General features: G+C 44.5%; 1 protein-coding gene across 1 annotated transcript; it reads left to right on the top strand.

Annotated features, from left to right (window-relative positions):
* Positions 1-1,411: 1,411 nt before the first annotated feature.
* Positions 1,412-11,420, top strand: LOC125533946. Its single transcript, XM_048697298.1, has 5 exons — positions 1,412-1,536; positions 1,708-1,812; positions 10,249-10,397; positions 10,850-10,930; positions 11,054-11,420. The coding sequence occupies exons 2-5, from the start codon at positions 1,716-1,718 to the stop codon at positions 11,243-11,245; spliced, it is 519 nt and encodes a 172-aa protein (XP_048553255.1). The 5' UTR covers positions 1,412-1,536; positions 1,708-1,715; the 3' UTR covers positions 11,246-11,420.
* Positions 11,421-11,579: the final 159 nt, after the last annotated feature.

Raw genomic sequence — 11,579 nt, 5'->3', positions numbered from 1 at the left:
CCATCTACAGTCCCGAAGCCGTTTAGTTTGATATGGGATATCCGCCTCCCATTGAAGATCAGATCTTTCTCTGGCAGTTGATCCGTGGTCGCTTGCCCTCTAGTGTTGAGGTGCGCAAGCGCAACGGGCCTGGCAACGACATGTGCCCCCTCCGTGGCATAGCTGAAGATGCTAACTACAACTTCTTCTCTTGCGTGGCCGTCCAGTTGCTTTGGTCCTGCTTCCGCGACGTGGTTGGTGGAACTTGGTGCAACACCAACTTCCCCGACTTGCTGGCAGAGATTCGGGCCTCTACCCCCGGTCACCGCCACATTAGGTGGCTATGTGTTGGGGTGCTAGCCTGGACGCTCTGGACCGTGCGCAATAGGCTTGTCATCCAGCGTTCTCCTCTTCTGCGTGCGACGGACGCTTTTTAAAATGTGTGGTTTCTTGCAGCTCTGGCGGCCGCTTAGCCACATCCAGGATCGGAACGCCATCAACACTCTCATCTCCGACCTTCGAGCGATGGCCTTCCGTGTGGCGCCTCCGCTTCCACCGCCTCCTCCAAAGCCAGATTAGGCGTCCAGTTATCTCCGGTGTGCCGGTGTGCCGGCCTCTTTTTTTGGGGGGGTTGTAGAGCTGTGCCCTCAGCATTAACCTTGATACCTTGTGTTGTGCTTGTGTGTGTGTTGGACCTCCACGCCTTGGGCGTGTTGTGGCTGGACTCGTATGCTTGTTTGTGGCTTGGGCAGTATACTTTATATATAAAGCGGGGCGAAAGCCTTTTTTCGGTAAACACCGAACATTATCTTCTATTTTGGTAGCACCACAACTTTATACGGACGGTCAACGTGCTCTTCCTTTTCAAAATAACACTTACGCTTGATAAGTTTTATCGAGTACAGTACCGAAGTCAAACTAGGCATGAGGATTTACATATGCTGTTCATTGTATCGGATTGGGACCTCCGGTGGCCGGCGCAACACATGCGGTGCATTAATTGTAGGGCTCTGCAACTACAACATGCAGCTCAGCTTATTGGTTGGCAGTAGTTGAAGTACCAATTTTAACAATGGCCATGTCAGGCTATGGTAAGTAGACTGCAATTCCAGTTTGTTTGGTCACTGGGTCCTGTTACTTGTGAGAACAATAGGTAGATGCCCTCGAGATCATCCACGGGAAATATGAAAACGTTAAAAGTAAATAAAAAACTGATGAAACCTAGGAAAAACCTGCACTTGGATCTTCCAAACTGATATTGTACCAGCGCTTCTGCTTCCTGCTTACTGGCTTGCATCAACTGAACGTTTAAATCTCCCATGTTGGACCCACATATCAGCCGCTGTTAGGCCTAGAATGGACAGAACTGGTTGTACTATTCTATTACATAGGTCAAGTCAATGGAACTTCCAACTTATTTAGAACTTCAATTAGCTTCTGCATGCTATATAGATTAAGCCTGTTTCTTCGTGGATCCATCTGAAGCATCTAGCCTCACAAATCCGTGGTCTCTTAGCATAGTTGCACGGTGGGCATTGCTCTAGGCAGTGGTAACTGGTAAGTCCCAAGCTCCTTCGTGAGCGTCCTAGATTACTAGCAAGTTGTATGTATGTGCATATATATTAACTTGTCATTTACAGGGTAATTGTAGTAATTCCTTCATTTTTCTGAGGTGTATATCTTCCAAATGAAATAATCCATACATTTTTTCGTTCTGTTTTTTACAAGGGTTGCCTATGGCTAGTAAGGAACTGCGTAACGTTCCAAAGCCTGATCTTGAGCCCATTCTAGAAGCAGCTTCGTCCTCAATATCAGTTGATGCAAGAGTCAAAGGTATGCATCCAGTTAGATCAAGGATAGTTTCTAGCTCGAACCAATATATATCCATTCGTACTTGTGAGAACCAGTAATGTATACTACTAGCACTCATAGTCTACCTAGCTTTGGGGTTTTCCCCTCCCAGCTTGTTGATTAATTAGTAAGTTGAACCACTGACCTTTTAGAGTTTTAGTGTCACAATGAAAAAAAATGGTTAACATGCTTGCTCCGAAGCTAACAATGCCTGGATATTAGCTTCCTTCATTTAATCTTGTTTCCTTTGCTCAGTAGGTGATCGACAAATCGATCTGCTTCATGTCTTCTTATTGATTTCAGCTAGTGCAGCCGACGTTATTGAGTTCACTGGAAGCTTCTTGCTACTTATTTTGTGCAGTTGTCCTTTTTATGAGGACGGTCTTCTTTTGCTGTGTGCGCTACACTAGATAGAATTGTCTCCAGCATTTGATTTTTGATTTTCCTACCGACTTCTGGTAATTTGTTCATACTATGCATCTCTACATAGTAAATAGGGGCCAAAGATGTACTTTTCCATCATCTGAAAAAATAATCAACTTAGATTGCAATAGCTTGGCTAAGAGCATCTCCAACAGCTCCGAAAATAACCTCGTAAAAGTGGTCATACGGGGTGTTCGTAAAATTTCGTAAAAGTTGACAGATGAGGTGTTTTTTTAGTTTCGATAAAACTTCCCACAAAAGTAGTTTTGGGCGGTGGCACGATGGCGAGGGCGAACTCGGGCGGCGGGCAGGCGGCACGGCGAACTCGCGTGGCGGTTAGCTGACGTTAAACATTTTTGGGAAGGGCCATCTTAGCATAGATAAAGGCGATGTTTTGGAGAATTTATGGGATCCTTCTCGTAAAAAATATACATTTACGGGAACTGTCCAAGAGCTTTTTTGAACCCATCTTCCCCTAAACGATGGTTATTTTACGGGTATGACAACTGTTGGAGACGCTGTTAAGATGGACTAACAAATAGCTATATTTTTGGAGAAAGTGAGTACTCAACTAGCAACACTCAATAAAATGTGAATTTAGACCATGTTAGCACTAATATTGTCAAGATGTCTCTGCATTCTATTTTCGTTTGGCAAGTAGTCTGGTGTAGGGTGATATTTGTCCCGTTAAGCTTCAACTTGACGCACGAAGAAGGCGAGATGCCGATCTGCCGGGCTGCCGTGAGATGTGGGGAGCACGGCGAGATGCCAATGGTGTTGTGCCATATGGCACCGCCGTGAGAGACGGCAAGACTTGACGGAGACTGGAGTGTGACGGAGTGAATGAAATTTGGTTGGGTGAACCGGCAGATCGCTCAGTTTGTTGGAGTAGCTGTGCATGCAAGAGTTTGTTGAGTCCTAGCCAAGAGAATCGTTGAGTAAGTAATTCATGCATGCATGTAGTTGGATTAGTCACAGGTGCTGGCCAAGCCATATGGATGGATAGAGTTCAAGACATGAGGGCCAGACAAAAGATGTAGCCACCAAGTGGTCTGGTCACCCAGGAAGTCTCTTTGGCAAAGCCATTGTTCCTCTTCCCTGGTGCCAGTGTGAGTGTGTGTGCGTGTGCATGTGTTCCCTGGTTATATATGTTCTTGGTGTTGAGAGAGAAATCGAGAGGAGAGAGTTGTGTGATGCACCTCGAGGTAGAAGAAGCGGCGCTGCGAGGAGGCAGCGCCAACAGACCTTACTATTAGGGAATAGGTAGGATACGCTGGTACAAAATCAAAATTTAGTAGCAATTACCAGAGGACATACTTCAGGCCGTGATCATGAATCATACCGCTAGACGTGCAGTACAGTGAAGTCAGGTTGACAAAGTGCGTTGTGTGTGCAATAGTCATATTACCTTCTCCTCGCGATTCCCTCAAACAGGGAAGAAGCGGTGGAGTTTGCAAAAGTCGCTGCTTGCATTGATAAGCAATATATCCCTAATGGGGTCCGCGCACTCCCTTGGGAAGTGGAGCAAAGCTAGAAGAGCCTGCTGCCGGCTCTATAGCACTGCCAGGTCAGCTATATAGCCTGCTTAGGCTAGCCATAGTGGGGTAACTTAGATAGTAACTTAACACATCCAAGATAATTTTTCTTATGTGGCAAGTATTTAATGAGGAGAGAGATGTTTGGAGTAACATAATATGTTACTGCAACATAGCGCTTACCGAGGTAAAATGAGTCTATAAAGCAATAAATGAAACAAACTATAACACTACTATTAAGATACTTTGCACTATGGAGATAGTAACTTAGACTAGTGTCATGCATATGACACTAGTCTAAGTTACTCCCCACTATGACCAGCCTTATATAAAAAACTGGCAGTAGATTAGCTATAGTAATAGTATATAAAGCTTGCATGAAGAAAGATGCAGGGAAAGGCATACTGATTGGCTGGCGCTTGCCTTTAGTCCTTGTGCGGGCTGCATGTTGGCTCGATTCCATCGGAGCTTTTGCTATCACTAGCGATTGATGAAGTGCCGGCGCCCTTCTCACTCCTATTTTCTCTCTCCTCCAGTTAAGATTTGGCTGATGTGGAACATCTTATAGCCAGCTGTCTAGGACCTATTAGATCCTTTCCAATGCTCCAAGGTGTGCCAGTGCTAAGCATGTCACATAGGCAAAAAACTAATGTGGCAGAGCAATTAGAGAAGAACGAGAGTATTATGGTGACCCCAGAAGAAAACAGTGCTAAGCACGTGGACATACGTAAAATGACTATCAACTAATGCATGAAGATGTTTTGGTGTTAAAACATTAAAAGAGGATGCATTGGAAAGAGTAGTTGCTATGCTTTTTAATGCATTTAGCACCCCCACCTTAACACCAATGCATTGAAAAGGGCCTTAGGCCCTTCCCGGTGCTCCACGGTGTACAGGTGCCAAGCGTGCCACATAGGCAGAAAAATGATGTGGCAAAGCAATTAAAGACGAGAGAGAGCATTATGGTGACCTCAATAAGAACCAATGCTAAGCACGTGAACCTAGGCAAAAAGACTACCAACCAATACATGAAAGAGTTTTATTACTAAACAATTAAATAGAGGAGGCTTAGCTACAAAACCTAAGCACCGATGCATTGATGACATTAGTTGCTAAGCATTTTAATACACATAGCACCCCACTTTAGCACCAATGCATTGGGAGAGGTCTTATACTTTCTCTTAGACCCAGCAGATATAGCCCCTTTTCTTGAATGGTAGACGATGAGGTGGGTACGGATTGAAGGAGGCATGGTGATTCGAATGCTAAACAAAGAGGGGTAGCAATCAATTATTCGTTTTTACCGGGTACTACATCATAAACACCCCGCATGCGTAAATAATTGTAATCATAGAGTACATATAAAATGACAACCAAGTTGGTGTTGTTGGTTTGAATATTGTGGGATGCATGTTGGCGCTACTCTGAGGCACAGAGCGGACGGGGTGTGCTGCGCATTGCGGGACACGAAGGATGCACGAACCCAGACGCAGAGTCCAGATGACTTGAAAGCAACATCATAACTACAGTGGTTGACGAGCAGAGGGCGTGGTGAGAGAGTTGCGTCCGCAATGGAGGCCACCTGCTTGCGAGATGACTCATTTGGTTAGCGTTTGGCAGTCTGTATCATTTTTTTGCCCCTCGCATATGTGACCTAGTTGGGCCTCGGTGAGTGAACACGCTAAAATCATGTTGTGCACGTAGTTGGGTAGCATGCATCCTTCGCAACATAGCTGTGGAAAAACGCGCGCACAGTGTTTGGCTGTGGGCTTGTTCTAGGCAGATGTAGCGTGTGTGATGTTTGATTGAACACATGTTGTCTAATAACCACTGATTGATGAGGTTTACCAGCACACTGAGAAGAAGGACATAGATAAATACCGTACCATAACTAAACACGAGTCATAACCAAATAGTTCAACGCTTAACGGGCACAACCCACGCAAGGGAGAACTTCCTACACATTCATGGCAAAGGCCTCATTATGCTTCTTGCACTTGGTCACCACCTTGATGTCCTCTAGAGTGTAACCTTGAGGGTATCTGGAGTCATCAGCTTGAAGGTGATGAGGTACCTGATCCTAATCTGGTAAACATCGGCGAAGGGGTCCCAACTTTGATTAAAGGTGAGCTGGCCATTGATCACCTAGATCGTCACCCTCCAGGCACAATTAGTTTTTTTTTCTTCAGTTTGAATTTCTCCACGACCACAACGAAGTGTTTGGTGATCTCCAGTGTCATTGGAAGTCACTCAAGCTTCCGTCCAGGGATGACATTGCATAAGTGGGTTGGCTTGGCCCTCATGGAATGGCGTTGTTATGTTACACCACCACCTTGCCCTTCTTGTCAGCTGAAACAACCTCCTTGCCCTTGGATTTCCCTGAAGCAGCATGGTCAATCTGCATTATGAACAAAATGAATGAAGATCAATGAAGGGACAAATACAAAATACATATGAGCAATATCAACGAGGAATGCATAATTTTTTGAACCTCATCCACCATTGCACTCTGTCTTCTACCATCTCCTCTTCCACAAATTTGTCTCTCTGTCTTACCACCTATCCAACGCCATGAACCCCATCCAACACTGCACTCCACGACATATTCCAACCACCTATGTCTCTCTCTGTCTTCTACCGTATTCTCTTCCAGAACTCAATCTCTATCTATTTGTCTCACCACCTCTCCATCGGCATGAACCCCATCTACCACCGCAGTCCACTACCTCTTCCAACTAACTATATCTCTGTCTATCTTCTACTGTCTTCTCTCCCACAACTCCGTCTCTCTATCTCTCCGTTTCTCTATCTCACAACCTCTCTATCGCCATGACCACATCTCGAACCCCCTCCCCCAACATCATTGGATTTATCCCCTCTGCCCTAGTACTCGATCCCGCCCGAATCGGTTAAATCTAGCAGATTTCATAACTCGTGTATCAAATCTAACCCGAGGTATGGATTGGAAGCCTAGTGTGCATATCGAGTGTGGCAATGGTATACTACCATAGTCCTAGTAGACCAAATCGAGTGCAAGGACATACGGCTTACCGTCATTGCCGAATGCCTGCGAGTGAGGTGGTGAAGCTGGTGAAGGCCGTCATTGCTCGCATTCCAGATTTAGTGCTTGCCGTTGTCTGTGTGAGATTGGAGAGTGAAGAGAGAGAGCGGTGAGAGGAGGGAAAGGTTAGTTATGGCCACACTTTGGGAAACAATGCAAAATCTCGAGCATGACTCCTCGCGTGCAACCTCTGATACCCACGTGCCGCGATTTTCATCGCTCGGACCTTGCTATGGGAAATGATTCGATCATTCCTACTCAGAAGGCCTAGAGGTGCCTTAAGGTTTATGCGGGTCAAGAATGTCATGCAACGTAGGATATCAAACATAAATAAACTACATCGCCGGGCCTAGATGAACCGAATGCAAGCTACAAAACGCACTATCTATATCTCGGGCATGATGAAATCTGCAGAGATAATGGTAGGCAGGTGGGGATGCGAATCCGGATCTGGGATCTAGCACGTCCAGACATCAGCAGAAGGCAGCATAGGCGAGTCAAAGATGCGAGGCAGGAGCAGAGTGGACGCCGAGAATCCTGATGCAGGAATGGAGTGGTCATGGGTATGGTGAGTCACGATCGTGTGGGCGAAAACCGCACTTCATTTGGACTCTCCTAGCTCCCCTACCTATAAATATGCTTTCCCCTCCAAAAATTCGCAGATGAAACCCTAGCAAACCTTCCCTCCGCGCCGCCGGACATGTCCGATCTCACCGGACAAAAGCCGCGCCGCCGCCCCGCTCCAACCGCATCATGGGCGTTACAAGTTGGTAATCAGAGCCATCCCCGACTTAGGACCCCCCTTCTTGATCGAATCGCTGACGTTGTTGAGTCTAGAACAAATATGTTTTGAGTTTTAGGATTATATATATCGGAGAGTAGGATTCTTTTTACTCCTTAGTCCCCTTCGTCACTCTGGTGAGGCCTCCTGACGTAGATGTTTTGACTTTCCTCTCCTCAAATTTCACGAAAACAAATTTAGGATCACGCGGGTATCTTGGGATCGTTCCGATATTCTTGTGACGAGAACATTGTTCTTGGTGCCTCCTGACATTTAGGGGTTGTGGCAGTGTCCCGGGGAGTTGGGCTCCGAGGTGTTGTCATCACAATTTTATTGTTGCAGTTCTAGAATACTTGAGTTTCCCCGACATCGAAAATCTCTTTTATGTAGTTAGTGGTGAGATAACCTCGACGCCACCCAGTATTGGGGCGGGAGTTCGGGAGTATAGTCACAGCTCGTATAACGGATGCTTTTCGAAGGTTGAGGTACACGATTTCCGGAGTGTTTTTGGTTATGTGTTGATGGATGGATACAACTGGATATATGGATTGTTTAGTTGGGTGAGATATATTGCTTCCACTGTATCCCCAACACTAGATTGCATAATTAGAAAGTTTCAGGAGTTTATAGGTGGGAATTCAAGTAGCTCCTAGAATATCTTTCCAAAAAATGCATGATATGGGATTGGCTAAATCTCTATCATATGTTTGTTTCCGGCTAATTTTCCAAGCCAAATCCTTTGTTTTGTTTTGGTTTGTGGTATTTGAGCTGCTTCATTGTCAAATGTGGATTTCATACCTTTTTTAAATGGTGTTCTCATATTTCTATGCGAATACTAATCCTTCTTGATCACTGAGGTTGTCATGTCAATTCTTTTCCAACCGGCGTGTTTCTCTTCAAGTTCATCCGATCATTCCAACATTCGCGAGATCAATTCTAAGTTTTTTTCTCAACGGTATCATTTCCATCTGCCCCAGTTGCGTTTGTTTTTCCGTCCTCCCACCCTTTTTCTTCAAGGACTCAGATTTCTTAATCAAGTATCCTTTATTGATGGTAAGTCTCTCCATTCTTTTCCATCAATGTTCTTATCCTGTGATTCTCAGGAAGATACTAACGGAGCTTCAAGTTTATTATTCTTCGTTCTCTTTTCTTCTCCGGTGGTTGCAATTCAAGCTTTGTCGATCATATCCTTTCCTCGTTTCAAATGTTTTTCTCATGCCGGTGCACCTCTTAATCATTCACCTATCGCTATTCATTTGTTCCGGAGTGTAAGATATCTTAGAAGATTCGCATTTTCATTCTTAATCCGTTCAAGCTATTTCGAGGTTGTTATCTCATTCAAGCCATTTAATTCAACCGGTGCAATATCTTTCAAGCAATCTTTTCGAAAGGTGTTTCTTTTGAGTGGGCCCTAACCCACAGGTCTTTTTCCAAGATCTTACCTGACTCTTCTAATTTTCCCGGAGCTATTCCCAAATTCTTTTCGAAGTTTGATGTAAGAATGAATTTTCATCAGTCATAATGCCTTCACCAAGATCGCTTTCAAAACATTGTCATCGTCCGTTCATCATTTCTATTCTTTATTGTTCCGGAGTGGCTCATCAATTGTCATGGTGGTTCTCATCATCATTCTCAACATTTGAAGACCGAAGAAGAGTTTTCCCTCCAAATCTTAACCGTTTCTCTCAGAGATGCGTGGTTCTAACTTGTTGCCATCCTCTCATAATTATTTTTGATTGCGAGAATTCTTTTCATACCCATCCGGAGCATTTCATGAGTTGTTTCCATTTCTTTCCTCTGAAGGCCATCATGTCATAATTCTTCATTCTCAGCGTATAAACCACATCGTGGGCGTTACAAAGGGACGACTAGGGCGAACGCAAGGGACAAAGTGATTTGCGACACGTTCTTTTTGGTTTCTTCCTTTTTTTTTTCTCTGTCATTAAACTGACCTTTCAACAATAATGCTTTGATCCTGTGCCATCCCATAGACTGATGGTTGGCAGCAAATAACTAATAGAAAGCAAATTGCTATGACCGATTTAGCCGCAGCACGAACACAGTGTTCCTCTGGCTATTATTCAGTGTGTGTGCTAAATAACAGAAACATAAGACGTTCTGGTGCGTTGAGGATAAGACTAACATGGCTTAGGCATGAACCTTGCATGTATCAGCGAAACGAAATGTCGATATATAATTCCTGTCACCTAATCCCTCCTCCAAATCCTATCGTGAGTAGAGTCGGTAACAGAAGGTAGGATAGAGGGCTCAATAGATCGTAGTAGGGCGGGGCAATTGGCGGCTCGTTAATGGATGGGGCGGCGTCACCTCGTGTGGAGCGGATAGATGAACTTGCCGGGATGGGAAGATCGGGGCTGTGTTAAGAGTATTGGGAGGATACGGAGCCGTGGACAAACTCTACACAGGATGCATCCTGATGGCCAGCACCATGTTTCAAGGGTTTTTCCATGTAGTTTCTCTGTAAACAAATATAAGAGCGTTAATAGTTCACTAAAGTAGTGATCTAAATGCTCTTATATTGCTTCACGGGGGGAGCATATATGAATACAATTACATCTTTCATTTATTATTTTCTTTTATCATTTATATACAAACAGAGTGCATTTCCGCAATGGGCCGGGAGCATAAAGACTTCGAAGGACTCCTCCTGCAGGGCGGCAATGATTCTGGAGAGAAGACCGTTCGCCTGGAAGGACTTACGATATCGATGACATGCTTGGCTAAAATTGCTGTTGGGTCTGATAAGGTGAGCTTGCATTATTGTTGTCTATCTTTCTAGTTCGCCGTATGTGCCCGGCATGCATGCTAATACTAATATTATTTCGTCAAAAGCATGGATAATCTAGTAGCAAGACAAATTGTGCGGTCACAAACTAGTGTAGGAAATGGAGTGTGTCGTTTGGAATATTCTGGTATCCCCTCATTTTAAGAAACGAACTTACGAGACCCTAACCCCCTTGAACATGATCTGTTCTTTTAGGCTCGTACCACTGTATCATTTACCAATAAGGAATCAAGTATTTCTGTTTCTGCACATTGGCCCAGAGCCTGATTAACGGCCAGGATTATTTTGATGGGATCAATACGATGGCTGTAGAAGTTCGTTTCTGCCTCGCTCAAATCGGTGCAGGCACCCAGTGGTTGTTTGACAGACTTGATCCAGTTTTAAAAACTTAAGAGATTCGGTTTGGTGTGCAGGAACCTAGAAGATACGAGCTGAAGATGACCAGCGACATGATCGGTGGGCCAATACTGGAATGGTATCCTAATCCAATGGAGGTACAACCCCCCCCCCCCCCCCCCCCCCCCCCCTCCCCACCCCCTCCGCCCCAAAACAGAACAACAACTTCCTCTCTTGTTAGCCTATGAGCAAGCATGATTTCATATGGTGGTTCATTCCAGGGAGCAATCAACATTGTCAATACGACAGGAGAAACCACACCGGCTGCTGTTCCTCAAAGAACACTGGCTAATGCCCTATATGATGCGATGCAACGTGTTAAGAGGAAAACGACCGAAGTTGGAGTCGAAGAACCCAAGGAAATCAAAAAGGCCAAAACGAGCAACCCGCAGCGTGCAGCAGGTAGCAAATAAGTGAAAGGCATAGAAAGTTTCAAACTTTGTGTATGTGTCCTTTTCCATTCCTACTAATAAGGAGTGCATGATCTCATGACTAAGGCAGAAAACACATAATGGCCAACTCCATTTCTGAATTAAATTTGGAATTTAAAATAAAAGCGATGTAAAATGATGCTTCTTACGACTTTAATTTATTCAGTATACTCCCATGGTTTTATTGTTACTTCTACGACAGATTATGATTTTTTTATTGCTAGTATTACTGCTAACGCTAGGATAAACTAAAGCGTATACTTCCCTTAATCAAACTTTTCATATTTAATGAAGTTTGTGGGAAAGATGCCAACAT

The sequence above is a fragment of the Triticum urartu genome, chromosome 1, assembly GCF_003073215.2.
Source record: "Triticum urartu cultivar G1812 chromosome 1, Tu2.1, whole genome shotgun sequence".
Lineage (NCBI taxonomy): Eukaryota > Viridiplantae > Streptophyta > Magnoliopsida > Poales > Poaceae > Triticum > Triticum urartu.
Note: the sequence above shows the minus strand (reverse complement) of the source record. Positions and strands in the feature narration are given on the sequence as shown.

Excerpts from the sequence above, each read along its gene's own strand:
- LOC125533946 (XM_048697298.1), top strand. The coding sequence starts at position 1,716 with ATGGCTAGTAAGGAACTGCGTAACGTTCCAAAGCCTGATCTTGAGCCC. Across the intron at positions 10,398-10,849 it reads TTGCTGTTGGGTCTGATAAG|GAACCTAGAAGATACGAGCT; the intron begins GTGAGCTTGCAT and ends TTTGGTGTGCAG. Across the intron at positions 10,931-11,053 it reads GGTATCCTAATCCAATGGAG|GGAGCAATCAACATTGTCAA; the intron begins GTACAACCCCCC and ends GGTTCATTCCAG.